We start from the raw sequence: 27,198 nt of genomic DNA, 5'->3' as shown, positions 1-27,198 counted from the left end.
GCGTACGCGGATGGGGGTGGCGGGAGTGTCCCGGTGTGCTGCTGAGGCTGAGGTTGGGGCTGGGCTGCAGGAGCCGAGTAATGGTGCGGATGCTGAAGCGCGTTCGAAGGGTGGACGCCGCCACTCACGGCGCGGGCGTTGCGGGCATAGGAGGAAGTTTCGTGGCCGTAGGCATACCCGTACGAATTCGAGGGGCCAGTGTACATGTATCGTCCGTCGGAGGTCGCCATCAGGATTGCGTGGTAGAAATGAGGGGACAGTGGGAGGGATGTCGCGCCCGTCTTAGCGCAGCTTCTTGAAGAGGGGCGGACAATGCAGCGTCGGGAGCCGTACGTCCGATGTAAGCGGCGTGTGCGCTTACGTGACAGCTGGAGAGCAGGGGGGAAGCCGAGAGCAGCGTCTGGGGGTTAGAGGAGAGGGTATGCGTCAACGAGCATGAAAGCAGGAGGAGAACCGTGCGAGGACCGTGTCGGCAACATCCTCGCATATTGCCCCCGCAATCCACCTGATCCCGATCATCTTCCCCTCCCCCTCTCATCGCTCATCACGTTGCCCAGCTCAGATTCAGTCCCCGGATTTTCTAAGCACAATTCATGCGCCTCTCCCCTTCGCCGAGGTCTCTCGCAATATTTCCCTGCGAAAAAGCATGCCCTCAGCTTCTCCGCAGCCCTTAGCGTGTCCATAGAAGACCCCATCGATATCTGCGCTTCAATGCGATATCTCCCCCCTACCCTAGTCACCACACCCACTCTTGTATGAAACCCATATCAGGGAGCCCTTGTGCCCAAATTTGCTCTCATCCGCTACATTCAATCAGGGGGGGAAAGGCCGCAAGCGGCGGGGTGCCGAACCTTCGATGAGAATACACTTAGACTCAGAGGGGCGGTGAGTTGGGAATGACCCGCTGCTTTGTCATGTGATGTAGGGTAGGCTTGAACACTTGTTCGGTGTCTGCCAGGTAAAACCACAGTGGATGTTTGATATCCGTGGGCGCAATCATTATGTACCAGATAGGAGATCCAAGGTGCGCGATTAGGGACTAAAGACGCGAGACGACGAGGGGGCGAGGGAAGGGGAGAAGGGGAGTAGAGGGGAGTGGAGAAGGGGGAGAAGGGGAAGGGAGACGACGCGCAGACTCGCGCACTCGCGCGTTTTTGTTCGCCAACAGACGACGAGAAGGAAGGGAGTGAGAAGGAGGGGTGAAGGCGGGTGAAAATGAGAAGGGATTGATGGGGGGATAAGGGGGCAAGGGAGCGTGAGGTGGGGTGGGAGAGAAGGAGAACAACCAAGGTAGAATTACATAGAAAGGACCTAGCAGAGCGAATGGGAGAGGTTAAGAGGGTGAGGAAGCGCAGGGAGGGGGAGGGAAGGAGGGGGAAGGAAGAGGATGCACCTACCGAGTTTGGGAGTGAAATGCATCGCTCGAGCAAAGACAATACAAGTAGAACGAAGGGGAAGAGAGGGAGAAAGTGGGGAAGGGGCAGTAATCCCGAGGGTGAGGTGCAGCAAGCCCCTCTTTGATGAAAAGCGAGGGGGCGCAGCACATTTTGGCCAACTCAACAATTGTGGCAACTGTGCCACTCGACTCATTTCGATCTTTGTTGACTCGGGCGAAGGTGGGGATGGGGTGAAATAGATGATATTCGCAGTCTACGTACGTGGGGTGTAAGCCTAGAGTACGTACGACGACGGAAGCAGGTGCCCTCCCTCCCCTTCTCCTCGAACTGAAGTCCTTATCCCGAAGATTGATGTCGGGCCTTCGTACCCCGTGCCGAGCGCCTTCGTAGACGTCGCGCGACTACTCCTTGACGTGGTGGGAGCCCCCGCACACATTAAGTGCCCCCTCTCTTTCGACCTTGACCCCTCCTCACCGTAATAAGGCAGGATCGTGTTAATTCGAGCGAGTACGACTTGCTAAACAGCTTCGTACCTTCCCTCACACCACGCCTCTTCCACTCAAATGAGCCCCCCACCCCTCGCAGCTCGCCCTCTGCGTGTACACCACCCCCTTCTCCTTCCGTATCGCATTCCCCGCCCTTGCCACACCTCAAGGAAAGATACGGCGAGCTCACAGAGTTGTTCCCCGACCTCCAGGTGACTCCCCTCGATGGTTCTTGAGGTGGAAACGAGAAAGGAGGGGGTGGCGCAGGCGCCCCCTGGCGCATCCCGCATGCTCCATGTGTTTCTTCCCGTGCCATCATCGTGTTGTAGGCTCGTTCGAGGCGACGCCTTGCTTGTTTTCTGGCGTCGTCGAGGAACTAGCGCGTCGGGGCTGAGCGCGACGACATGAATGGAGGGAAAAGGGAAGGGGGGTTCCTTCTCGCCAAAAATGACGTTCTCGGAAGTCTTGAAGGGCGGCACGTCGGCGTGAAAGGGTTGTAATTGCTGAGTTCTGAAGAGTTGGTCAGTCATCTGGACATCGCAAAGGCCGCGACAGACTTACCTGGTCCCGACGTGCCTCTTTCGCAGGTGTAGAGCTTCTCATTCGCGTGGATCAGCACGCGAGGGCTTCGTTGTTGCCTTTACATTCGTCGTGGGATGAGCAAAGAGCTTCCCTCGACAATTGGGGTGCCCCATGGCCTTTCTGAGCTCGCCATGAGGGGGTAAGGGGTGCCCTACCCCTCCCGCATCCTTCACTGAGGGTGTGCGCGCATGCCTCTGGCGGTCTGGGGTCTGCAAAAATCGCCTAAACGAAGGGGTCAGTATGGCATCCACGAGTTTGGCGAGGCAACTCACCAAATCAAGCGCCATCGGCAACGCAGCACCTCCATTTGGCCCCGCGCGAGGGTGGAGGTATCCCAAGCCTGCCGCATTCTTCACCGAGGTAGCACGCGCATGCCTCCGGCGGTTCGGGCACAACGAAAATCGCGTGAACGAAGGGGTCAGCAACAACTTCAGTCAGAGCGACTCACCTAATTTCAAGCCCCTCCTGGATGAATGAGCACGAGGCACCCCTCCCTGACCCCGCGCGAAGGCCGTCAGAGGGGTGAGGGTATCACCCTCTTCGCTTGTTTTGCCTAGGAACCCGCGCGCGCGCCTCCGGCAGTCGATAAATCGACAAGGATACAAAGTCAGCATCAGGAGCGCGGGGTTGAGCTCGTGTATAGCACCAATTACTCACAGACTCACGCCCAAATTCTGGCGCGAACTGCCACTGAGCCTGAGCGAATGAGGTGCGAGGGTGGAGGCCTTCACGCTTGCTTCTCTCGCTCGAGGGGTGCGTACACGTGCCTCCGGTGGTTCGGGGTCGTAGGAAACGACTTCAAAATAGCGTCAATACGTTCATTTCGCTTGAAAGCGACATGGGACTCGGATAAACAGGTGGCTGGGGCATGAGTAACCTTGTTCCCAACATCAGAGGAGCAGGGGATGCTGCTGAGACGAGTTAGCATGGTCCAGAAGTCGTCACAACGGCAAGGAGGAAGCATCTCAACACACCTTTATCGGGTCACCCGGTATCTACAAGGGGTCGGGTATCTCACTAAGTTGTCGAGGGGGCCCGTGCGTGCCTCCGGCGGTTCGGGAATCGCAGAAAATGAATGGCTGGGTATGGGATCAGCACGATGGATAGCGGTGACGGTGATGAGCTTACCAGCGATATCCATCCCCAGCCTCGTTCTGCATTGCAAGCGGCGGCCTCGACTGCCCGCGCCACGTCCTCGCCATCGTGCCGACCATGGTTCCCCCGGTCTCCCAGGCTTGAGAGTCGCGTGTAGAGCGCATGTGATGGGATCGTACGCTCACGAAAGACGTGAAGTACAGTCTAGCTAGACGATCCACACAACCAAACACCAACAACCACGATAGCAATGAACACGCTAGACTGGAGGCGCTACGAGAGCGGGCGAGTCCGAGTATTTATATTACTAGGGGATAGATTGTGTTGTTTATGCCAGTTCCAGACGAGCTGGACTGAAGCGAGAAGTCGAGTGGGGCAATCGGACGTCTCGGCATTCTTACGAGCGCTTTCGGGTTTGATTGAAGTTCACAAGGCGGTTTAATGCGCTCAGAAGTTCAGGTTTTTATGATGTGTAAAGTGCGGGTTAACGCGGTTGTGTTTATTTGGTGTGGTGTGTAGGTACTAGGGCTTCTCTGCGCGGGGCGGGAAAAGTCCCCGAATCGTATGTAGGTCTCGGTATATAACTTGAACGCGTCGTCTCGGCCGTCCAGACCGCGCGGTAACACACAATGCCTATCTCTGAGTCAAAATCCAACTATAACGCCTATCCGCGCGTTCTCCTGTCCGAATAATCGCGCAATGACTGCGGTTCCTGGCGGTAGAGCGGTTGACTGGTCGGGTATCCTCCTGCGCCGCGATGCCGGGCGCGATTCCACACTTGTTGATGTTTACCAAGGCAAGGCCGGCCTGGTTTCCACCCGTTCCCTTGTGCGCGACGCGGCTCAGAGGCCTGCGCGGCGGGGAGCGTACAGCCTAGACTGTCGATACGCGGGGAGTGAAGCCCTTGCCGGGGCGGACAGCGCTTGGCAGCGCCGACGCTCGGTTCGGAGTTCAACTCGGCGATGTCCGAAATCACGAGCTCGGACCCGAAGTTCCGGTCTCGGACCCGAAGTCACGTGTAGTCACGTTGATGGTTCGAGTTCCGCTTGCGCGGCGCTCTGCGTGTCTCCGCATGACGGTGAGCAGCAGGAAGGCTTGTCCGAGCCCCAACAATAATCTAGATTCTCTTGACACAGCAGGGCAAGAGGACTGAAGGCTTGAGGCGCGTATAGCGCGGCTACTTGATTAAGTAGGGCCCGCCAAAGGACTCGCAGGATGTCATCGACGACGCGCAGACTCGTGATCAGGCGCCGAAGAGCTCGCTGCTATCCTTGGTCAGTCATTGCAGACGGATAATGCTGCGGACTAGTAGTATTGAAGGTTAGGAAGCGTGGCGCTCCTGGTTTTCTATGTCATAAAATACCCCCGACGCGCCCGTTGTACAGTCGCGACGTCGGTGCAGTATATACGGATCCGCCCATACAATCTAGACCAAGTCGACTATATATCGCTTGTTTATGTATGTTTTTCCGCGTTTTACAGCCGGAGGGGCGTATCATCGGAGAGTCTAGCGATTATTATTGCATGACGATCCATACGCCCGACCCCCTCTCCATATATGAGCAGCTTGTGGAGTATCCTACCGCGTCGCGGAAGAATAAACACCGACTTCTTGATCAGGATCTCGAGACCTGGCTCAGATGGGTGGAAAACCCGGACTTTGCCACAAACAAGTCCGCCTTTGACCTCGCGGCTCCGATAGCCGAGCGGCTGCGAAGGAATTATGTCGTATCCGGTGGAAAACTCTATCGCGTCGAACGCGATGAGCTACCACAACTCTATGTGCCACAAAACAAGCGCATCGAAATGCTGCAACAAGCGCATGATAGCTTAGGCCATCGAGGAGTGTACGCGACACAACAACTACTGTCAGTACGGTTCTATTGGCCTGGACTGAACGAAGACGTGGAGTGGTTCATACAGACGTGCCACCCGTGTCAAGAACGCTTGAAAGCATTGGCGCGCATACCGCCGGTGGTAACTTTCACGCCGTCTTTATTCCAGGTCGTCCACATAGACACCATGCATATGACGCCCGCATCGAGAGGCTTCAAATACATTGTCCACGCAAGGGACAGTCTCTCTAATTGGCTGGAAGGCCGCGCGCTTCGCATTGAGAACGCGGTCACTATAGCTAAATTCATACTCGAGGAAATACTCTGTCGATGGGGTTGTCCCGAGGAAATCGTGACCGATAATGCGTCCCTTATGAAGTCCGCTATGCGCTGGATTTCTAAAGAGTATGGTGTCCGCCATGTCCGCATATTGGCCTATAACTCTCAAGCCAATGGAAAAGTTGAACAAGTACATTGGGACATCCGGCAGTCGCTAGCGAAAGCCTGCGGACCGCAGCTGAATAAATGGTATAACCACCTACACTTTGTGTGGTGGGCCGACCGCGTAACCTTAAGGAAGCGGCTCGGCGTATCGCCATATTTCTTGGTTACAGGAGCACATCCGCTCCTGCCATTTGACATCGCTGAAGCAACTTGGCTCATCGACTATCCCCTGCGCACACTTACGCGCGAGGAATTGGTTGGGTACCGGGCCCGAGCCTTAGCGAAACATCATGCGGAAGTAGGCCTTGTCCGCTCTCGAATAGAGAAGGAAAAGCTCGAGCGTCTTCGCCGCTATGAACGCGAGTACGGACATGTTATTAAGTTGCTCGACTTTAAACCGGGCAGCTTGGTGCTAGTCCGGAATACTCGCATAGAAAAATCGCACAGTGACAAGATGCTACCGCGTTACCACGGGCCCATGGTGGTCATACGGCGGACGCTCGGAGGCTCTTATATTGTGGCAGAACTAGACGGAACCGTCTTCCAAAATAAAGTCGGAGCATTTAGAGTGTTGCCCTACCGTTCTCGGGCCTCTATAACCTTGCCCGATGAAATCCACTCATTAATCGACTTGTCTCCGGACGAGCTCGAGAAACTCATGGCCTCTGATGAGCCGGACGAGGACGAAGTCGCCCAAGTGAGTCCTGATGGGCTCGCGGACTTGGACGACGGAATCCTCAAGGAAATCGACGACGCTATGCCGGCGCAACCCCCACCTGACTTCTCGTTCCCTGACGAGCCGGAAGTCGACGCGCAGGTGCGATCGGACAGCCGAGACGATCTTGACCGTCGAGACCGTGAGGACGACGACCACCAGTCCGAGTCGGAAGGCGTTGAAGGCAGTGAGCGTCCGGGCTTCCTGGACGACGCCCCCGATGAAACCCCGGACAGGGAACCCTCTCCAACTCCCGAACCTGGCGAGCGCCGGTCCCGGAGGGCCGTCAAACCTACGGAGAAAGTCCGTGCCGCAGGTGGGCAAAGGGAGATGAATAAAATGGCAAAATAAGGGCCATACACCAAAGGTGTACGCACAAGCGCTGCACCGGGTACAACTCTTCACGAGTCAGTCTGGATTGATGACCGCAATGTCCACGAGCTCTCTGAGGCTCTGATATTGCCGGTTCAGGCGATTTCAGGCTCAGACTTTGTGAGAACAAAACAAAAATTCGTTGAATGGGTATGCCTCGACTACACAGTCCTAAGTACACGGCTATCTGATAGTAAACGAGTGTGGTGCCGCGTCCCGATCGCGAGACTACAGAAAATAAATAAACTAAGCTCAGCTCAGCCCACGCCAGGCGGTGTAAGGGTCAGAGCGGGTGGAAAACGAATGTCGGACGTAACGAGTGACTGGGTATACGTGCAAGTCAACGATCCAGACCATGCCGCCTACGCAGCGGGCAGTGTAGCGATGGCGGGGGTCTCCTCCTCCGTCTCCTTCGCGCTCGAGCGCGTGGTGGGCTTGCCGGACTTCTTCGCAGCGCGGCTGGACGAGCGCGACGCCTCCTTCTTCTTGGGGGCGACGTTGTCGACCTCCATCGCCTCAGCAGCATTGCTGGCTCCCTCGGTGACCTGAGGAGCCTTGGCCTTGCCAGCCTCGGAAATGGCGTCGTCCAGCTCAGCCTCCGAGTCAGCGGCCAGAGCGTCCGTCAACGCCGCCTCGGCGCGTGCAGCGGTCGCCGGAGAAGCATCGCGCTTCGCGCGCGCCTCATCGTCGACCTTCTGCACCGTCTCCGAGCCCGTAGAACGGCTGGTGCGACGCGAGCCCGGCACGCCTTCGTCGTCCGACTATAAACTCGAATGAGTACCATTACAAACACATCGATTCAGACCACGTACCGCGTCGAACTTGCTGAAGACCTCGCGCGCCGTCGCGCGGCGGTACACCTTCGAAAGAGTGCGGCACGTGCCGTCCATCGCGGTGTGTGCAGCGCACAGCGCGCCAAGGTTCAAGGCGGACGCGTTCAGGACCGCCGTGACCTGCGCCAGGCTATGGACGACCACGCCTAGATCGAACTCACCGTCCCCGTACGACTGGCGTCCGAGGGTGTTCGCGCGATCGAAGATCGCACTCGCACCTTCCCCGAGCGCCGTGGCAATCGGGTTCGCTCCGTACATACCCTCGACCATAAGGCCTTGGGTACCGTACTGAGAGAAGCCGGACGCCGAGGCGTCCCAGACGTACATCTGAGATGGAACTTGGGTTAGCCCCACACAACAAATAAGCGGCAGAAGATGGACGCACCTTAGCAGGACGGTCGCCCTCCGTAGGTGATCCGGAGCGCTTCAAAGATCCAGACTCCGCCGCGACAGCAAGACTGTCCGCGATGGGGGCCGATGGCTCAGCAGCGTCGGGAGCGGAGGGACCGGGCGCCGCGCCCTTGCGGTTGCGACGGGCCTTCCCCTTGCCCTTCGACGACTCCGCCACGGCGGAAGCGTCGGCGTCGTGCATGACGACGTCGTCGGCGTCCTTGGAGGCAGTCTCCTCGGCCTTAAGCTGGGAAAAACAATAAATCAGTCTAGTTAGACGAAAAATAACGTCCGACGACGCACCTTCGAGACGATCTCCTGCAGAGATCGCTTCGTGGCCGACAGGCCGCGGTAGAAGTCGTCCGCAGACTCCCCGGGTGCCAGACTGTCCGTCGCCGTGTAGCAGACGGTCAGGCAGTGGGCCATGATCGGCCGCTTGTCATGGACCTGCTTGAAGTCCATGATGACCTGCAACGCTCAGTGTGAGATGGGAGGCGATCAGCGACGATCCGAACACGCACCATGACCCCATCGAGCGCGGCAACCAACTTCTCCTTGTTGCCCTCATAATGCTCGACGACCTTGGCATCGAGCGCGCGCAGCTCCTCCACGTGTGTCTTGAGATACTTGACGATCTTCCTGGCGGCGGGAAGGTCGCAGTGCGCGACCTCGCGGAGCGCGGTCTTGAGCGCCGCCGAAGCTGAAGGCAGAAGCGCAAGAAACTGATCGAAGAGATCGCGCTGGTATTTGTTGGCCATTGGGGGAGATGAAGGAACGAATCGTTGTAGTGGGTTGGACTCATCTGTCCAGCGCGCTCCGATCTTATATCACGACCGTTCGGCCGGTCAGGGACGCGATATCCGCGCCCTCTGCCGCAATTTCATAAATTTCTACCTGCTCCTGAACTCCACACCGGCGAGGTCGCCGACATTTTTGGTGTGGGGGAGATAGGCTGCCGATCCAGCTCGTTCCACGACGGAGATTTTCGCGCCGCTATTGCGAGCAAGCACGACTCGCTAAGTCGAACCACAACCGGCAGTGGCCGACGGTCACGTGCAAACCACGCGAGCACGCCGCCGAGCAGCGTTCAATTGTCCGACCTCTAAGGCGGTCGAGCAGCACAATTTATCGCTTCTTATGTCACTTGGCATCACCCTAAATTGTCCAAGAAACAAGAAGTACATTTCATGGGAGACCTTACACAAGAAAATACAAGAAAAATATAATGTACAGAGTCCCAAGAAACCACCTATCAAAGCGCGTGTCGCGCGCATTGCCCTCGCCAATCCAGAGCTAGATACCGCACCTTTCACCTGAAGAGAGATGACGGAACAACTCGGGTCAGCGAAGATACACAAACAACAAAAAGGACTAAAGCGGGACTTACCTCGGCCGAGCGCTCAGAGCAACTCCGCTGGACGGTCGCCCGAGGGTCCCTCCCTCATCCACTCCGGCGTCGGGAAGCGCGAAGGCACTGCGGGCTTGGGAGAGGGAAGAGCAGGGGGCTCGACGTCGTCGTCCTCAAGCTCCTCTTCCTCCTCCTCGGCGCCCGGGTGTCCCGCATTGCCGTCCTCTTCATCCTCGGCGTCCGGGAGGTGGGTCCAGCCAGGCTGGAGCCCCGAGCTGCCCGCCGTCGGCCACTCAGGCGCGTCGTCGTCGCCCAACCCCGCGAGCATGCGCTGCTCGTTGTGGGCGCGGATCTCCTCCTTGATGCGGAGCATCTGCTCCTCCTCGTCGGCGAGGCGCTCCTGTTCCTCGGCCTGCTCCTCGAGCATCTGCGCGTCGTCCTCGGAAGGCGGCGAGGTGAGACCGAGCAGGTCACCGTTCAGCCTGTAGATGGGCGCCGGCCCCTTCGCGATGAACTCACGATGGCGCCGCTCGCTAGCCTCGTCCTCCGTCTCGACGTAAGGCAAGAGCTCGCCGTCCGCATCGCGCGGGCGACGGTCCCAGTCCACGCGGAAACGGACGGGCGGCACAACGTCGCGCTCCTCGGACTCGGGCTGAGGGCGCTCTTCCGCCTCCTCTTCCTCGATGTCCGAAGGCGTTGTCGCCTTCTTGCCGCGCCGACCGCGCGCCGAGCTCGGGCCCGCCTTCGCCCTCCCCTTGCCCTTCGAGGTGGTGGCGGCGGCCTTCGTCTGGGAACGCGTGCGTTTGCGCGCGGGCTCCGGCTCTTTGGCCTCGACCTCGTCGTCGTCGGAATCAGCGGCGACCTTCCTCTGCTGAAGTGTCAGCTGTACAACCCCTAAGATAATCAAATAAAACGAGGACGTACCTTGGCGGCGCGCTTGCGCTTCGTTGCGCCCTTGTTCTTGTCGTTCCTGTGCGCCTTTTGCCCGGGATAGCTCCGTTGGGCTGGCGTCGCGGGAGCGCACCCACTCAGCTCGACCTCGCCAAGACCGCACTGCTCTGCCTCGACCGCGACATAGTCGGCAGGCAGCTGCGGTTGCTGCATGAGCAGCATGTCCTGCGGGTAGTTAGTCAGCTGTGAAACCATAAAAATGCTGAGGGCTCACCAAGTCCTCGTTCGCCCTTCGCGGCACCCGATCGCGGTCAGCGGCACGCAGTGTCGCGTCGTGCGTCGGGATATCGAGCCCCACGATGTTGATCACATACCTAGATTGTGAAAATGTCAGTGGGCTTCACTCAACTATGTCCGAGACCTACCGAGGGCGCGCGATCTCTTGTAGCGCGTACCACTTCGACTCGGGGTCCGATGCCTTGAGGCAGTCGAACAGGAAAAACATCGCCCCTTGGATCGCCGCGGTCGGCGCCCAGGGGCCTGTCTCTCGCAGTTTGCGCGCTTGCGCGATGGCGTCGGACAGAGATATCTACAAACAAGCGTTAGCAAGCGCCGGGAACGACTTGCACGACGGAGCTTACCAGCTTCTTCTTGAGGATCGTCGCGCGCTTCTTATCGCGCTGGATCCCCCGCACCAAGTTCACCACCGTGGGTTCCTCGCCCTTGAGCAGTGCGCGCGCATCCTTCTCGATCTGGTGGAGCTTTCGGGAGAAAGCTTGGTGCTCCTTGCGCACCGTCGAGTGTGGGCCTTCGTTGCCGGCGGTCATCTCTAGATCGTCGTCAGTATGGCCGGCGCGTCAGGACGCGCGTACTAGCGACGTACCGTCGTAGTTCAAGACAAGTTGGAAAATCGTGGGAGATGCGCACGGCCGGCTTTTAAACGACCATGCATGTCCGGAACATGCGGCGTGAGCCAAAAGCTTAATTAGCGCCCTGCCGCCCTCCGACAACTACCTACCAAGAGACTGCGGCAGCAGTCGACTGCGAGTCGCCCGACGACCCAGTAACAACACCGAGTCACCCATCCACCTTAACTGACCGAGGACGGAGCCTTGGTCGTAATATAATGTCAAATGTACATGGATGTAGCCATGCGGTCGTTTTCATTTGCCATGTATACAGCCATTGACGGCTGGTACCATACGCCGCTGAATACTACCTTCCGCCCGGTTTGCCCGCCAGTTTGGGTGATTTTCCGCCGCCCGGCTCAGCCCTCCCTCCCTGGCGCCTGCTGGCTCGCTGGCTCGCCAGCCTGCAGTTGCATTGGGATAGAAATGATGGCATGCGTTCGGATTGATTGCAACGCCACGTCATCGCCCTTCCTTTCCGCCAGCCAGCGTGCACCCGCCGCTGCCGCTGTTGCAGCAGCACCCCGGCGTCCTTCCTTCGACTTCTACTTTGCACACCATTTCTCTAATTGCAGGCAGTGCCTGCTCGCGCTGAACCCCCCGGGGATGGGCTGGGGTGTATATCAGGCTTTGCTCGCGGGACGATGCGCGCGTTCCGTTTGGTTCGGGACGGGTTTTGCTGTGTAGCGGGCTCCAGCGGTGCGTCCCCAGCGTCTTAGACACATTCTTTCTGCTGACCAGTATCACAGGGCGTGCCCATCCGCGTAATCAGGTGCAGATGTTGATTCCAGGAGGGTACGTCCTCGCTTGAAGCGCAACGGATGTTATTGACCCCCCATTTGCAGATACGTGGTGTATCTGGCTGGGCAAGAGTGGTCTCCAGAGGCTGCGGGCGCATATCCGACGGTCAACTTGCGATACAACACGCCCTAACTCTTTCATCTTCGCCTTCCCTCCAACATCTGACTTTGCACGACATCACGAGGGATCCGCTGCCCACTGCCCTTTCAAGATGAATCAAGATACACCTAGGTGCGCGATCGTACCCGTCATGCGTCGTTAAAACCGCTGATATTAGCCGAGATGTTCATAATATCCCTTTCCGTCAACTTTTCGTGCAATCCCGCCCCCTTAGCCGGCATTCCCGACCCATATGGACACGTCTGCAACTATTCATTTCGGTGGCACCGGGAGAAGAAGCCCTGCTGGCGCGCGCGCGCCCTCGCTCGATGGCGACGGTGCTCCGGCGATATGACCAAAAAAGGAAAGTCAAAGCACACAGAGCGCCGCTAACTTGTCGAACATCCCAAGCCTTGACCTCGCGCCCCGCTGACTATTTGGCGGGTCTACGGACTGGTCGAGGTACTAGCTCTGTAATTCTAAACCGATTACTGGCCGACCGCCTACTGAGGTACGCCAATCGCCTGCGTCTTGGGTACACCTATTGATGCCTTGACATTCAACCCCACCACACTTGCTCGCCCCCATCACCAGTTCCCTCGCGCGTGCTTACGTATACTATCCCGTGCAAGGTGAGAGGCCATTCAACGCATAACAGAACGGCCTCGCTGACTGTGCTTCACTTTAGGGCGCGCGCGCAACCGCCAAGATCACCAGCATCCCCCTTACCCCGCAAGACGCACCCCTCCCCCTTGCCGCCCCTTCACAGAGGTATGCCGACGCTACGCTATTGTTCAGCAGTGGCTGCCTACTGACGATGCCCCCGCGCAGGGCACCGCGACCCAACCCGCACCATCTCTACCCGTGGCCTCGCATATTACCGGATCCCCTACCCACCCCAGATGCCGTAGGATTGTACGGACTTCCTCGGGCGCGAATAATTTACGCGGCACGCGGCGCGTGCGATTAGCGGCGCCCGCTCTCTTCGTCGGCCGGAGTACATTTTTCTTTGAGTAACTACCCATGTATGACCAGTCCTGACTACGTTATTTGAAGTTGTTCAATAGCTCTGAGTGCGAGCCCTGAGAGGATTCAATACGGGCCAAAAAACAACTACTCGTCTATCTCTACATAGCATCTGGTGGGCTGAGGCACAGGATCTCCACCCGCGGCAAGAAACCGCTGATAAACCTCATCCCCCGCCGCGACCTGAGCATGTACCGCGTCATGCGGGGCCCAGTTGAAGGGGGCGTGCGCCTCCCAAGGCCAGTCAAGGTTCTCGCCATATTGCCCGCCATACTTGAGATGGAAGACGCAAGACAGCTTGCCTAGAGGGAGTATGAGTATGATTGTCAAGAGTTTGAGAAGATATTAGAACAGATTCACCCTTCAGGGCCTCGTAGTCAATGACAGGATCCATAGGGTCGTCACCTGCATAGTTCCTAGGACGATCCCAATCGCAAGCGGCATAAACCTTCGTTCGCAGCTCCGTGCGTAGTGTATGAATTGCCCGGATGCGCCACCGCTCACTTTCGTCCTCGTAGTCGCGAGGGTCGCCTGGGTCCGAAGGCATCGGGAAAAATAGACCCTAGACGGCCCATCAGAAACCCGTCGTCCGGCAGCGGAATGGATAGACCCACAAGTAATGATTTAATCTGTGCTGTCTCGCGCCTGTCGCGGGAGCGAGGAGGGGCAGGGGGATAAGACCAGTAGCACTTATTCCCCTCAGCGTTGCGAGTCACGAAGGCAGTCCGGAAAGCCATGAGAACAAGTGATTCCTCTATCTCATCAGTAGTCTGCTTTTGTATTCCAACGCCCGTCGCGCACAACACGCCAGGGGTTATCGGAGCATCAGATGAAATCCGAAGTTGAACTTCGTCACGTGCGGTCTTGTGACCGCACGCGCAGGGTCGAGCTCTTTGTTGATGGCCGCCACGACCTCAACGTTCAACCACGACCACGACCACGCAGCACCAGTAAGGTCTTCTCACTGTGTAGCAATGAAGCCCTTTCCTTTCCCTTTTCCTGTTTCAGGCCTTCCCTCAGCCGCTCAGATGTTGTACGTGACGCCCAAGCCTGGGAGACCGGAAGCAGATGTGTGGCTGTAGATTACGCCCCGAAAATTGCACCCGCCCTCCCCCTACGCGTCATTTGCTGCCTATCGCGATGGACCCTATGCTTATTGCATTTACAGACCATGCGGCGCACGCTACGATCCGGCAACTCGTTTGGCATATGGGACGGCGAAGCGATCGACGTCGTCGACTCTCAGTTCAACCTTGCCGAATATGTGAAGCGCAGCGTTGAGGAGGAACGCGACGAGCTGTCCGACGACGAGAACGAATACGAATACGGCACCCCCGACCACTGCACTGGCCTCGATGCGCAAGCGCGCTCCTGCCCTACGGCCGCCGCGGAAGCAATCCTACCCCAGCCAGAAGGTGCTGCGGCGCGTGCATGTGGCACATTCGATGGCTACGAGCGCCCCAAGCGCCGCACTCGCGAGCACCGCAAGCGCAAGCGCGAGGCTGCCAAGCTCACTGCAGCAGATGAGGCCGACGTTGAAGTGCGTGAGTCGACGCGCCGCAAATACATCGACAACGCGGAGCCCCTCAGCACGGGAATACGCCTGACCGGCCTGCGCGTTACGCGGACAGGCTATACTGCTATGCGCGACGCTACGCTGCAGGGCCGGCCGTATCGTCTGGACGAACTCGTGGGTCCCCAATCAAAGTTCAAGTTCAACCTCGTTCCTTGGAATGGCAGGTGCGCCCGCTGCAGTTTCACTTTTTGGTCCCGCTGATGTTCTTCGCAGAAAGCCCGTCCCCCTCCTCGCCAACGGCAGGCTCGTCTTCGGCTGCATGCCCGGCCGCCCCGATGACTCCCCCGGCTGGGACGAGGACATGAAAGACTGGGCGAAGACCATTCACGAAACCCTCCCCCACCTCACGCTCACGTCTGCTCAGAAAGAGCACCGTCGCGGCTCCTTCCCCGCCACCGCGCACGGCCACTCATACGGCGGCGGCCAACAGCAACCCATGACCATCAGCGAGCACCCTAAGAACGCGCCACATTTCAGGCGCATCATGGAACATCCAGGGGCAATCCGCTCCTCCGGCTTCAACAACGGCGCAACCAAGGGGTGGGCCCCTAAGCTTCACACCTACCTCCGCGATAATCGCCGCATCCTACGCAGCCGCCTCCCTCATCTCCGGCACAATTTCCGCTCCAGCGTGTGGGCCGCCACCACCGTCAACTACGGCCCGCGTACGGCGACTTACCCCCACAAAGACTACGCTAACCTTCCCTGGGGCTGGTGCCCCATCACGGCGCTGGGGAACTACGACCCCAAGCGCGGGGGGCACTTGGTCCTTTGGGAGTTGGGCCTGGTCATCGAGTTTCCCCCCAGATCGACGATCATCATTCCCTCCGGCCTGCTAACCCACTCTAACGTCTCGGTCGGCCCTAACGAGACACGGTTCTCCGTCACCCAGTATACGGCAGGTGCGATCATCCGCTGGGTTGACCAGCAGTTCCAGACGAAGGAGGCATTCCTGGCTGGGCTGAGCCCTGAGCGCCGGGCGGAGGAGGCGGCGAAGGACAAGACGCGCTATCTGCGCGGCCTCGCCATGTTCTCAACCCTGGACGAGCTGCAGGCGCGCCACGAGGCGAAGGGGGACGCAGACGAGGACTCTGACCTGACGGAATTGGAGGACGAAGACAGGGATGACCTAGATGTGTAGTGTATGATACTGCTACGAGACTCATGTATCGTGTTTGGCAATTCAACAGTGTAGCTTTCCTTCGAAGTGAGCGCGATGTTTTGTGGCCACAAAAGTCAATAGAAGGGGAGTGAGGTGCATGCCAACGTGCTCTACTACTGGTACGTACCACGATTGACCTACGTGCACCCGAGCTCATGCATGCGCAGAGGAGCAGGTCATGTCAATCTTTGACATTCTCACAGTATGTACGAGCTCATTTCCAAACTTGCTAGTAGCGAGAAGGCGTACCTAGTATACTAGCTGCCCTTAAAGCAGACGTAGAAGCTCGCATTGATATTACGCCTCGCCCGAGCGAGTCCACGATCCGAAACTCGAGTGAATAGCCGGTGTGGAATTTGTGGCACAACACGAAGTTGAGTTGAAGAAGGTACCTTCCTCGTGAGTCGTATTGAACCCCGTCAAGCTGCATCTGTTAGATACTACAACTTCCCCACAATTGCGTGTTTATCCGGCATGTACTTACTCTAGTGTGATGAACCCTTCGAACCGATCCGCAACACAAGCGCGTCAGAAATATGTCGCTCACGATGCGGTCGCACCAGTGCAAGCGTCAATAGTGCTTGAACACTTGTACAAGGATCCCTCACCAAATCCTGCGAGATACATTATCACTACGACCCGCCTCGATCTGAGTATGCCGTGCATAATTTTGCACGAACCTGAAAGGATGCTTTGCCACTCGTCGCGCTCTTCGACCCGATTCCCGCGAGACAGAGCGTGCTTTGCAAGATACTTCGAGTATTCGGACTTCTCCCAGTATCAGGATATAAGCCCACGAAGTGAAGATACTATCACTGGCAAGGTGACAGTATGTTGAGAGGCTCGGTTCTACTTGGGGCTTGGATTCAAGGCTCATGAAGCGGGGCTGGCAGGTGTGCTTGATTCGAGAATCGGAATCACCAATTCAAGATGGATTATATGTACGTTGACTCGAGGTGTGCGCCCGTTAAGCTCATCGCTATTTTAATGCAGAACACACGGAAAATGGGTGATGTATAATCGTCCAGGCGCCAACACATGTCCCGCCGCTGTTTGTGCCACCGCTCACTTTCAACCGCTCAGGTACTTACGTTTGCCAGCGCGCACGAGCATCGTGTAGCTGTGCAGCTATACCTGAGTACGATAGAAGTCCTTTCGATTGTGGGCTGCCCATTAATGAAAGTTGCTGTCTGTTGCTACCAGAGATCGTTGAGGCGGGCTGAGGATATCGTTCTCGCCAATCTTTGAAGTCGAACTGGAAGTCACGTCACGCTGGCACATTGTTATCTCAGATCCGTCCAGTAGAAATCAAGATCTTTGTGTCGGAAATGTATTTTACTTCCGTGGAGTATCTTGTGGGCCTGGATACAGCACCCGGGCGGCTTGAGCGACGCGTCCTGCCTTCCCCCAATCATGCCCACCCCCGCCCAAAAATCAACGTCAACGACACCGTCGCCAATGCCGCCGCCGCCACCACCACCATCCGCTCCCCCTGCCGGTGCCGGCTCGTACAAGTCTTCGGACTCCTCAGCGCGCATCTCATACCAAACGCTGAAGGTCAAGAAGCAGGCGAAGCGCAAGCGTCAGCTCATGGCAAAGGGGGATCGCCAGAACAAGAAGAACTGGGCGGAGGGCGTGCGTGAGGACATCATGTTAGCTCACCTTCCTAAGTACACCGAGGAGCTCGCGAAGGGAGGCAAGGCCGCCGCCGAGTACGCCGTCAAGGTCTGCCACGAGCTGAATTACAAGGTTCCATATTACTTGGCCGACGACCAAGAGCCCGACACCATACCGGAGTATGACCACGAGAACCCTCCTCCGCTTCCCAAGCTGTCGGACGAGGAGGAGAAGAAGCGCGCCGCCGCGCTGGTCATTCGAAACAAGGTGCGTCTCCGTCGCATCTGGAACTTTCGCTCAGCCAGCTCATTGTCTTCAGCGGGTGGTGAATTGGCTTAACTACCGCGCACGCAAGGTCGTTCCCGTCGTACCAAAGGGCTCGCGCGACTTCCACAACGCCTTCGTCCTGTGGATGATGCGCTTGACGGGGATGTCCGGAGCACCGAAGAAGGCGCGACAAGGCTGGCAGCAGTATCAGCACGAGAATTCGGAGTTCGTGCAGGATTCCGCGCAACGCGCCTGGGATGCAAAGAGGGCGAAGAAGGCAGGGGGAGGCGGAGGGGGCGAAGGGGCCGATGGGTCTGAGGGCGGTCGCGTCATCAGCGACGGCAAGAAGAAGAAGGGCGTGGGCTTTACATCGGAGCATGCGCGCGAGCTCTTCAAAGAGCTGCCCGCTGATGAGCGTCGCGCGCTTAAAGAGCGCGCGCAAGCGGAGAAGGAGGCGGAGAAGGCCCTTTGGGAGAAGGCAATCAACGCTCCGCCTTCCCGGGACCCGAAGGACGTTCAAGCGTGCGTCAACTTTTGCCGCGACTGTAGAAATGCGACTTACGAGAATTGCAGCGCGCGCAATGCGCTTCCCTCATTCCTTAACCCCATCCTCGACGGCATCAACCAGAACGTCGGCGATGCGCATGTGCTTGTCTTGGTTGGCGGCCGAGAGCCTAAGAAAGGCGGGATTGTCACTGTACAGCAGTAAGTCTATGCCTTCGTGAATCCTCGGAAGACGCTGCTTACCGAAAGTCACTGCTAGCTACGACGTCGGCACGAACAAGCAAGATCTCCACTTCAGCGAGTGGGACAATAGACGTTTCCACCGCGACGTCCTCGGTCTCTTTGGTGAATATCTGACCACAGTATGGGGTGAGTTGCAACGGCTATACACGCGGGCAATGCTGACCTTTGAGCACAGATGACGACGAGTGCGCCAAGATGGCGCTAGAAGGCCCGTTGGGAGGGGAGGGGACGGACGAGGAGCAGGATGAGGAGCCGGAGGAGGATCCTCTGGGCCATGCCCACTACCGCTTCGATAGCGGTGAGGACGGCGAGAACGGCGAGAACGGCGAGAACGGCGGGAACGGCGAGGAAGAGGGCGGTAATGAGGAGGAGGAGACCGGCGGCGGCGATGGAGGCGATGGCGAGGAGGGTGGTCGCGTTGAAGTGGGCGGCGGCGGCGATGAAGAGCGCGTTGAGGATGACGTTGAGCAACCGCCTAGCAAGCGTCAACGTATCGGCGATGTCGTATCGCAAGAGGGTGGGCGTGGCGTACCTGCGGCTACGTCCATTGCCGTTGGGACTGGCGAGCAAAGCGCCCAAGCGCCTTCTGCGAAGCCGCCACGCCCGCGGCCACGACCTACGCGTGCTTCGACGCGGAAAGGAGGTGCTGCTGTTCAGCCCACGGGCCAGTCTCCCGCAACTACGGTCGCCTCTGCAGGGGTCAGTCTTGTCGCCGGTATCCCCATCGATCCTGAGCTGCTCGCGCCGCCATACACGCAGACCATCCATCCAGGCGTGGAGAGTAGCACACCGCCTACCACGAGCCCACCCCACCCTACGACAAACATGTCCACGCTAGCACGCACCCGAGGTCCGCGCGTCGCATCCGCGCCTTCCCCCATGCGCAGCCCACCAGCTACAGCGACCCCATCCGCGCCTTCTACTCTCCGTGCCCCACCCACAACTGCCCCACCTGCTGACGCCCATACCGATACTACAACGCACCTATCAACAGCCTCGCGTACAGCTGCATCGGCAACGTCTGCACACGCACCTTCCGAAGACCTTGCGGTGGTATTTCCAGACGTGCCGGATGAGGCGGCGGCGTGGTTCGCGTCCGCGATGGGAGTTCTGCGCGTCGAACTAGGGGGCGAATGGGTCCGGCTGCTGCAGGCTTGGGCGAGGTACGAAGGGCACCGGCATTATGGCGATGGTTTGCCAGCAAAGCGCTCAAGGTTGGAGGGTGCCAAGAGCCGCCCGAAGGAGGTCAGCGCTTGGATAGCGGGTGGCCGGTGGCGATCCCCCGGATGCGAGCCTGTCAGGAAGGCAGGTAAGTTCGCATCCGCTCTCATGGACGCATGGTGGGCGTGGTATGTAATGCTCGTCCCCGCGTGGCGAGAGGAAAACGAGAAGGGTCGCCTGGACGATTTTGATGGCTTCGGGGAAGGGATGGGGAAGCTGGACGTACCGGGTGTCAACGGCGTGCTGAGCCTCATTGTCTGCCTCAAATGGGTCGGTGAGGCATTGGTCTCGGATGTAGATGTACACGATCGCGCTGATGTGAATCGCGACTGGCGACGCGCCATTACTGATCTCGCCAAGATGCTGGAGGTATTCGAAAAGGTTTAGATAGAGTACCCAATATACGTACATGATGTGTCCAAACTATTCAAGATAGACGAGAACGACCTCGAGAACAGCTGTGATGGCGGTCCCTGAAAAACAATGGAATTCCAATTTGGGAACTTCGAGCAAGCCGGAACAAACAAGCCAGGTTCTCTGTTGACGCCCATCCCCCAAGTACTCAGCCTCGTTCTTTCGACGCCCAACACACTTTCTTTTATCAAATTCACTCCTTTCATAGACTTCCACTCTTTGAACCTCGGAATGTCGAAGAAGAGCGCCAATAAATCTCAGTATCGCGCCCGCGAATCGATCGCCGTCGGCACTTACGTGCCACCACGAAGTCGCCCTTTGACCACGCCAGCCGAGGGTATCCTATTCTCCAACGACAGGCGTCGCGTACGGCGCACAGAAGTTGAAGTACCGCTTCGAAAACGCGCTCGGCTAGCCTCGAATAGCGACTGGACCCCCACCACCACACTCAGCCCGCTCGACGGCGTTCTCGACGAGTACGATGAACATCGTACCATGGGCGAGGGCCTTGCCTGCGAGGAGACTGAAGAGGTAGTAGAATGTACTACCGGAAAGCGTAAGCACTACAACTCGGTAAGCTTCCATCACACCCTCGGCACATCCCCTTCTAAAAAGTCAATAGGATGACCCTTCACGCGTTTGGCGTGGGTATCAACAACTCTTCCTCGACGAGCTTGTTCGCCACGAAGGTCTCGCGTCCGACTTGCATTCCGCAAGTTGCGTGTCCTGCGGTGTGACGCCTGACGACGCCAAGGGGCTAATCAAGTGCGACACCTGCGGTGTCTTCCTGGAATGCGGGAGCTGCTGTTTGACGCGGCATGAGTGTCTACCACATCATCGAATCCATGTGTGTTCCATCACTTTCGTGGTATCTGCACCATTGCTCATTCTCGTACAGCGCTGGAATGGGCAGTATTGGGACAAATCTATCACCCTTACCGACCTCGGCCTTGTCTATCAGCTTGGCCATGGAGGACACCCTTGCCCCGCCCCCTCCCCTCGCACGTCCCTCACATCTATGACGCTGATCTCACCCACCGGCATCAGCCGTATCGCCATCTCATACTGCGGCTGCAGCCGATCTTCGAACACGACCCGCGTGCAACAACTATTGCGCGAAGGCTGGTACCCGGCGACTACGCAGGAGCCGAACACCTGCGCAACATTTGAGGCCCTTGATCACTTCGAGCTTCTTGCCGTCGTCGCAAACGTCAACGTGCGCGACTATATCTCGACTCTCGAACGCGCCGGCGACGCCCTTCACTTAGGAAAGATGCCGGTAAGCTATCGACCACCGCCTTCCCAAGTTGTATGCTCACAGTACTGTAGGATGTTTACAAAGCGTTCGGGCGGATGTCGCGTCAGTGGGGGTTTCTCCTGCGTATGAAGAGGGCAGGTCGTGCACACGACAAGGCTGGGATAGGAGGGACTATCGAGGGAGGCGCGGCGGTTCGGTGCTGGGCGTGTCCGCGAGATGGCGTGAACATGCCGCCGGGCTGGCGCGACGCGGACACTCAGTCGAAGTGAGTCGCCCCCTTATGCGAATTTCTCGTATCTAATATGCCTCGTAGGTTCATCCACACGCTCTTCTTGTCCAACGACGCCAACTTTCGCCTCAAAAACCGGTTGCGCCACAACGCACGGCCAGACGGCCCTTTAGGGCCAGGTTTCGGCTGCATAGTGGAGCCTACAAAGTACCTGGACCATGTCAAGCGGTCGGCGTCCGAGGCGGATGTAAGTTATGTTGTCCTTCGCATCCTCGCAGGCCTAACATTCATAAGATTAGCACATGTATATCCTTTGCTGCGCTCCTGGAGAAAAACACAAAGCTTACGACGGGATGCCGTGTCTCCGGAGCGGGTGCAACGTCATGTACTCGGCACGAGTGCATAAGACCCGCAGGATTTGGGGACCTGCAAAAGGGCGAGCGGTAAGGTTCTCGTGGTATTCTCATTGACCAATCTGATCGCCCTCCAGATACGCAAATATGGATTATATTTTCTGGTCCGCGCTCACCAACGAGCGCGTCGACAATGTCATGGTCACATACGACATTGGATGCCAGTGGAAGGTCAACCTCCTGAGGCGCCTCGACGATATGCCGGACCATCTGCGAGGCACCGGCTCCCGTCTCGCCATCGACGTACGCCTTCCGGTTTGGCACGGCAACGTGCATGAGCTGTCGTGCAGGACGGCCAACTCGGTGCGCTATGCAAAGGGCGCGGGTAAGCCGGACGGCGAAGGCCCCGAGCGGATATGGGCGGGGATGAACAGCATCGCGTATGCCACCAAGGAGATGGGTGCTGGTGTGCGCGAGGACACCATTGAGCGGTTCACTGGCCATCATAATATGCAGAAGAATGCTGCTTTCGGTGAGTCGGGTGTAGCATTACGGTCCGATACCAGGCTAATCATGCTCCAGGCCCTACCCTCGAACGACGGCACATGATCGCCTGCGAGCAAGCCCTTCAACGCAAGCAGGAGCTCGCCGATCTTGAGCGCGACCTCAAGCCCGCCACGCTCAATAGCTGGCGCAACATGTACACGGCATACGAAGCAAACTCCTCATCGGCGAACCCATTCATGCCGCAAGTCGCCGGTACGTGTAAAACTCCTTTCCCTGCGTGTGTCCGTAATTAATCGCTTTTCAGCCCCGCCTTCAGAGCAAGCCGTGAAGGCCCAGTTGGTGCAGGAGGAGGCAGACTCGGCACGGCACGGCAAGGCACCCATGCGCGCAACGTCGAAGACGACGTTCATCGTCGCCGCCTTGCAACTCGAGGACCAGCAGTAAGTCTTTATTTTCATCTGTCACCCTACATCATCTTACGGTCATCATAGGCGACGTATCGCAGCTTTGACGAAGGATACTACAACCGCCGCAATTGAGCGCCAGCGCAGCGTCCAAGAGGCTCGCCTTGCGTGGTTCAAGAAACTGGCCCGCTTCCGACACCTTCAAGAACTATATATGCCCGGCGCCGTCCTCAAGATTCGCGCGGAGGAGGACGCGCGCCCTGCTGACGCCACACCACCCAATGCGGAGGACATCAAGCTCTGGCTGCCGTCGGACCTCACACATCAAGAACGTGAAGAAGGCTGCGTGGACGACCTGGCTCGAATCGAGGTACGCCTGCGCGTGGCGCAGGCCACTGATGCGTTGAGGAAGATCCGCGAGCAGATGTACGCAAAACATTACCTGATCAACGAGCGCAATGCAGGCGTCGTCGGGCAGCGCGACTCTACGCGGGCTCGTCAAATCATTGAGCGTGTCGACGGCCACATCGCCCACCATCGTGACAAGTACCGCCGCGCGCGCGCCTCTCTCCACCGCCTCGAGTCGCCAGACATCTACCCGGACTTCAAGGAACTCAGGGATGGTGATCTCACGATGGACGACGACCGAGAAGCGGACGGCGCGAGCACGAACCGCCTAGCCGTTGCTGGCTCTCGCGGCGCCAAGGTCATCGCGACATCGCGCAAGACTGACACCGACAACACTCGCCATGGTCGCGAAATCGCAGCCGTCCGCCGCGCCGATGGGCGGCGCAGTCTCACGTCCTGGATTTGGACATGCTTAGGAGGGCCCGTTCAAGACGAGGAGGCGCAGGTCCATGACGGTGAGCATACCTTCTTGAAGTAGACGGACAGTGCTTATATAAACACTACAGCTGTTCGTGTGGAATGGGCGAAGGCGCGCGCTCGAAGCGAGCGATGGCGCGAGGAGGTTATGCTCCTCGAAGAAGAGATGCAGCGCGTACTGCGCCATCTTGCGTGGACGGGTCAGGAGTGGGCGCAACGAGCCGACGCGCTGCCTACTCGCGACGCGTACATGTGCCACGGGTTACGCGCTTATGCCCTCCGCCAACGCGCTATAGTGGAGGCCGTCGCGCGGTCGTTCCGCGAGCGATGGATGCCCCGCATACCCCACCTATTATCGCGCCTCGACGAGGGCTGTCGTTTACCTCCCCTTGCCCCGCCGCCTTCCAAACACGTGCCACGAGGCCCTTCGAGTGCCCCGGTGCACCCGCATGATTAGCTGTCAACGTTGCTGGGCATAGTACGCGAAGCGCAAGCTGGCGAGATCGGGAATGTGCACGATGCGCGCAACTTCTCGCCGCCGCTTACTCAGCCAGCTGGCTTTTCTCGTACGCGATAGCAGGGTTTTCGCAGTACATACGTAGTTCGATCTCATTGTACATTAGTCTACTGAAACCTCCGAAATCAGATTCTACTGCTGTGCTAGTAGACGAGAACAGCTCGAGATCGAGCCTCAAAATGAGCTGGGCCACAGCGCAGCCTTAAAACGCCCTGCCGTGCCATCTTGAGCTGAGCCACGGGGCTTGAGACAACAGCCAGTCCGAACTAGCCCAGGTTGTGCATATCTGCTGGGGGATGGATGCAGCCATCGATGGCTGCATCCATGGCAAATGAAACAGACCCCGCGGCTACATCCATGCCAAATTACATTTGGCTCCGACCACAGGTGGAGGACGGTCCGGATTATTGGTGTGGGGGAGATGATACGCCCTGCGGCTGAAAAACGCGGAAAAACATACATAAACAAGCGATATATAGTCGACTTGGTCTAGATTGTATGGGCGGATCCGTATATACTGCACCGACGTCGCGACTGTACAACGGGCGCGTCGGGGGTATTTTATGACACAGAAAACCAGGAGCGCCACGCTTCCTAACCTTCAATACAACTAGTCCGCAGCATTATCCGTCTGCAATGACTGACCAAGGATAGTAGCGAGCTCTTCGGCGCCTGATCACGAGTCTGCGCGTCGTCGATGACATCCTGCGAGTCCTTTGGCGGGCCCTACTTAATCAAGTAGCCGCGCTATACGCGCCTCAAGCCTTCAGTCCTCTTGCCCTGCTGTGTCAAGAGAATCTAGATTATTGTTGGGGCTCGGACAAGCCTTCCTGCTGCTCGCCGTCATGCGGAGACACGCAGAGCACCGCGCAAGCGGAACTCGAACCATCAACGTGACTACACGTGACTCCGGGTCCGAGACCGGAACTTCGGGTCCGAGCTCGTGATCTCGGACATCGCCGAGTTGAACTCCGAACCGAGCGTTGGCGCCGCCAAGCGCTGTCCGCCCCGGCAAGGGCTTCACTCCCCGCGTATCGACAGTCTAGGCTGTACGCTCCCCGCCGCGCAGGCCTCTGAGCCGCGTCGCGCACAAGGGAACGGGTGGAAACCAGGCCGGCCTTGCCTTGGTAAACATCAACAAGTGTGGAATCGCGCCCGGCATTGCGGCGCAGGAGGATACCCGACCAGTCAACCGCTCTACCGCCAGGAACCGCAGTCATTGCGCGATTATTCGGACAGGAGAACGCGCGGATAGGCGTTATAGTTGGATTTTGACTCAGAGATAGGCATTGTGTGTTACCGCGCGGTCTGGACGGCCGAGACGACGCGTTCAAGTTATATACCGAGACCTACATACGATTCGGGGACTTTTCCCGCCCCGCGCAGAGAAGCCCTAGTACCTACACACCACACCAAATAAACACAACCGCGTTAACCCGCACTTTACACATCATAAAAAGCCTGAACTTCCGAGCGCATTAAACCGCCTTGTGAACTTCAATCAAACCCGAAAGCGCTCGTAAGAACGCTGAGACGTCCGATTGCCCCACTCGACTTCTCGCTTCAGTCCAGCTCGTCTGGAACTGGCATAAACAACACAATCTATCCCCAAGTAATATAAATACTCGGACTCGCCCGCTCTCGTAGCGCCTCCAGTCTAGCGTGTTCATTGCTATCGTGGTTGTTGGTGTTTGGTTGTGTGGATCGTCTAGCTAGACTGTACTTCGCGTCTTTCGTGAGCGTACGATCCCATCATTGTCCTTGGAGAAGAACAGAGCGTCATCTACGTAGACTACAATAACAGCGAGTTTGCCGTTAGAGTCCTGGTAGAAGAACACGCCGGCATCCGATGTGAGTCGGACCCAGCCCATGGCTTTCGTGGACTTTGTAAGCGCTTTCCACCATGCTAAGGCAGCTTGTTTGAGTCCGTAGATCGCCTTGTGCAAGCGCATGACTTTGCGCTCTTGGCCCTTCACCGCGAAGCCTTCGGGTTGTTCCATGTAGACCTCTTCGTCCAGGTCCCCGTAAAGGAAAGCCTTGGAGACGTCGAGGCCTGACCAGTGCCAGCCTTCAAGCGCTGCAAGCGCCATGACTAGGCGGAACGTCTCATACCTGACGACAGGTGAGAAGATTTCGTCATAGTCGATTCCCTCAACTTGACTGAAACCCTTGGCGACGAGGCGGGCTCGTTTGCGGCCATCAGATTTCTGATCAAAGACCCAGCGGCATTTGATGACCTTTCGTCCTTTCGGACGATCCACAAGGGAATAGACTTTGCGCTGACGGAGTGCCTCTAACTCCTCGCGGCAAGCATTCATCCATTCCTTCTGTTGCGCGGGTGGCAACTTCAAGATGTCTTTGAACGTCCAGTCGCGTATCTTGGACGTGTCAGGAAGAGCATCATCATCAACCGGAACCGCTTTGGAAAGCAACTCAGTGATGAGCTCTACTCCCCCTTCCCGGCATAGCTTCGCCATGCGGGCTTCGTCCTCATCCAGATGCTCTCGAGCATCTGCGCGCGAAGATGGCTGTGAGCTAGGGCCGGGAACCCTTTTCTCAGCATCAGAGGTGGCTTTCGAGCGCGAGCTATGCGGTTCGTCATCGCCAACCATTCTTCTCCATTTCGACTCGCTCGAGACATCGCGTTCAATCTCCGCTGGAGCGCGATCTCCATAGATGTTATCAGGACTAGAAACCTGGGTCCGCTGTCTCGTAGACTTCCGAGTAGGTTCAGGAGGTGGTCCTGCTTTCTTATGCCCTTTGCCACGCTTGGGAGCGGGCGGAGCTGCCTCTGGAGTCTGATCCCGGCGATCAAGCGGCGGGTCCTGACAATTCTGATCGTCATCATCATCATCAGGTCCTCTTTGAGGAGGGAAAGGT

The 27,198-nt window shown here is 57.9% G+C and overlaps 5 protein-coding genes across 5 annotated transcripts; 3 read left to right on the top strand and 2 right to left on the bottom strand.

Moving 5' to 3' along the window:
- Positions 1–2,494: 2,494 nt before the first annotated feature.
- On the bottom strand, positions 2,495–3,723 carry SCHCODRAFT_02686605 (uncharacterized protein; the record flags this gene model as incomplete). The annotated part of the gene is made up of 7 exons (XM_050346790.1): positions 2,495–2,589; positions 2,620–2,666; positions 2,766–2,892; positions 2,913–3,096; positions 3,130–3,260; positions 3,320–3,375; positions 3,593–3,723. 7 exons carry the CDS (start codon positions 3,721–3,723, stop codon positions 2,495–2,497), a joined length of 771 nt encoding a protein of 256 aa, XP_050201097.1.
- Positions 3,724–13,308: 9,585 nt separating this feature from the next.
- Positions 13,309–13,768, bottom strand: SCHCODRAFT_01169644 (uncharacterized protein; the record flags this gene model as incomplete). The annotated part of the gene is made up of 2 exons (XM_003032676.2): positions 13,309–13,523; positions 13,582–13,768. 2 exons carry the CDS (start codon positions 13,766–13,768, stop codon positions 13,309–13,311), a joined length of 402 nt encoding a protein of 133 aa, XP_003032722.1.
- A 352-nt stretch (positions 13,769–14,120) lies between these two features.
- Positions 14,121–15,938, top strand: SCHCODRAFT_02598331 (uncharacterized protein; the record flags this gene model as incomplete). Its single annotated transcript, XM_003033257.1, has 4 exons — positions 14,121–14,176; positions 14,230–14,254; positions 14,390–14,961; positions 15,011–15,938. The coding sequence occupies 4 exons, from the start codon at positions 14,121–14,123 to the stop codon at positions 15,936–15,938; spliced, it is 1,581 nt and encodes a 526-aa protein (XP_003033303.1).
- Positions 15,939–17,372: 1,434 nt separating this feature from the next.
- Positions 17,373–23,862, top strand: SCHCODRAFT_02494560 (uncharacterized protein; the record flags this gene model as incomplete). The annotated part of the gene is made up of 16 exons (XM_003033256.1): positions 17,373–17,594; positions 17,631–17,843; positions 17,896–18,365; positions 18,417–18,548; positions 18,607–18,716; positions 18,766–19,440; positions 19,585–19,753; positions 20,678–20,798; positions 21,124–21,504; positions 21,555–21,748; positions 21,797–21,959; positions 22,043–22,155; positions 22,203–22,597; positions 22,648–22,824; positions 22,877–23,012; positions 23,064–23,862. The coding sequence occupies 16 exons, from the start codon at positions 17,373–17,375 to the stop codon at positions 23,860–23,862; spliced, it is 4,470 nt and encodes a 1,489-aa protein (XP_003033302.1).
- Positions 23,863–24,258, top strand: SCHCODRAFT_01087923 (uncharacterized protein; the record flags this gene model as incomplete). Its single annotated transcript, XM_050340998.1, has 1 exon — positions 23,863–24,258. A coding segment is annotated over one exon (396 nt), but the record flags the coding sequence as incomplete, so codon positions are not given.
- Positions 24,259–27,198: the final 2,940 nt, after the last annotated feature.

This window comes from Schizophyllum commune (assembly GCF_000143185.2).
Source record: "Schizophyllum commune H4-8 unplaced genomic scaffold SCHCOscaffold_4, whole genome shotgun sequence".
NCBI lineage: Eukaryota > Fungi > Basidiomycota > Agaricomycetes > Agaricales > Schizophyllaceae > Schizophyllum > Schizophyllum commune.
Note: the sequence above shows the minus strand (reverse complement) of the source record. Positions and strands in the feature narration are given on the sequence as shown.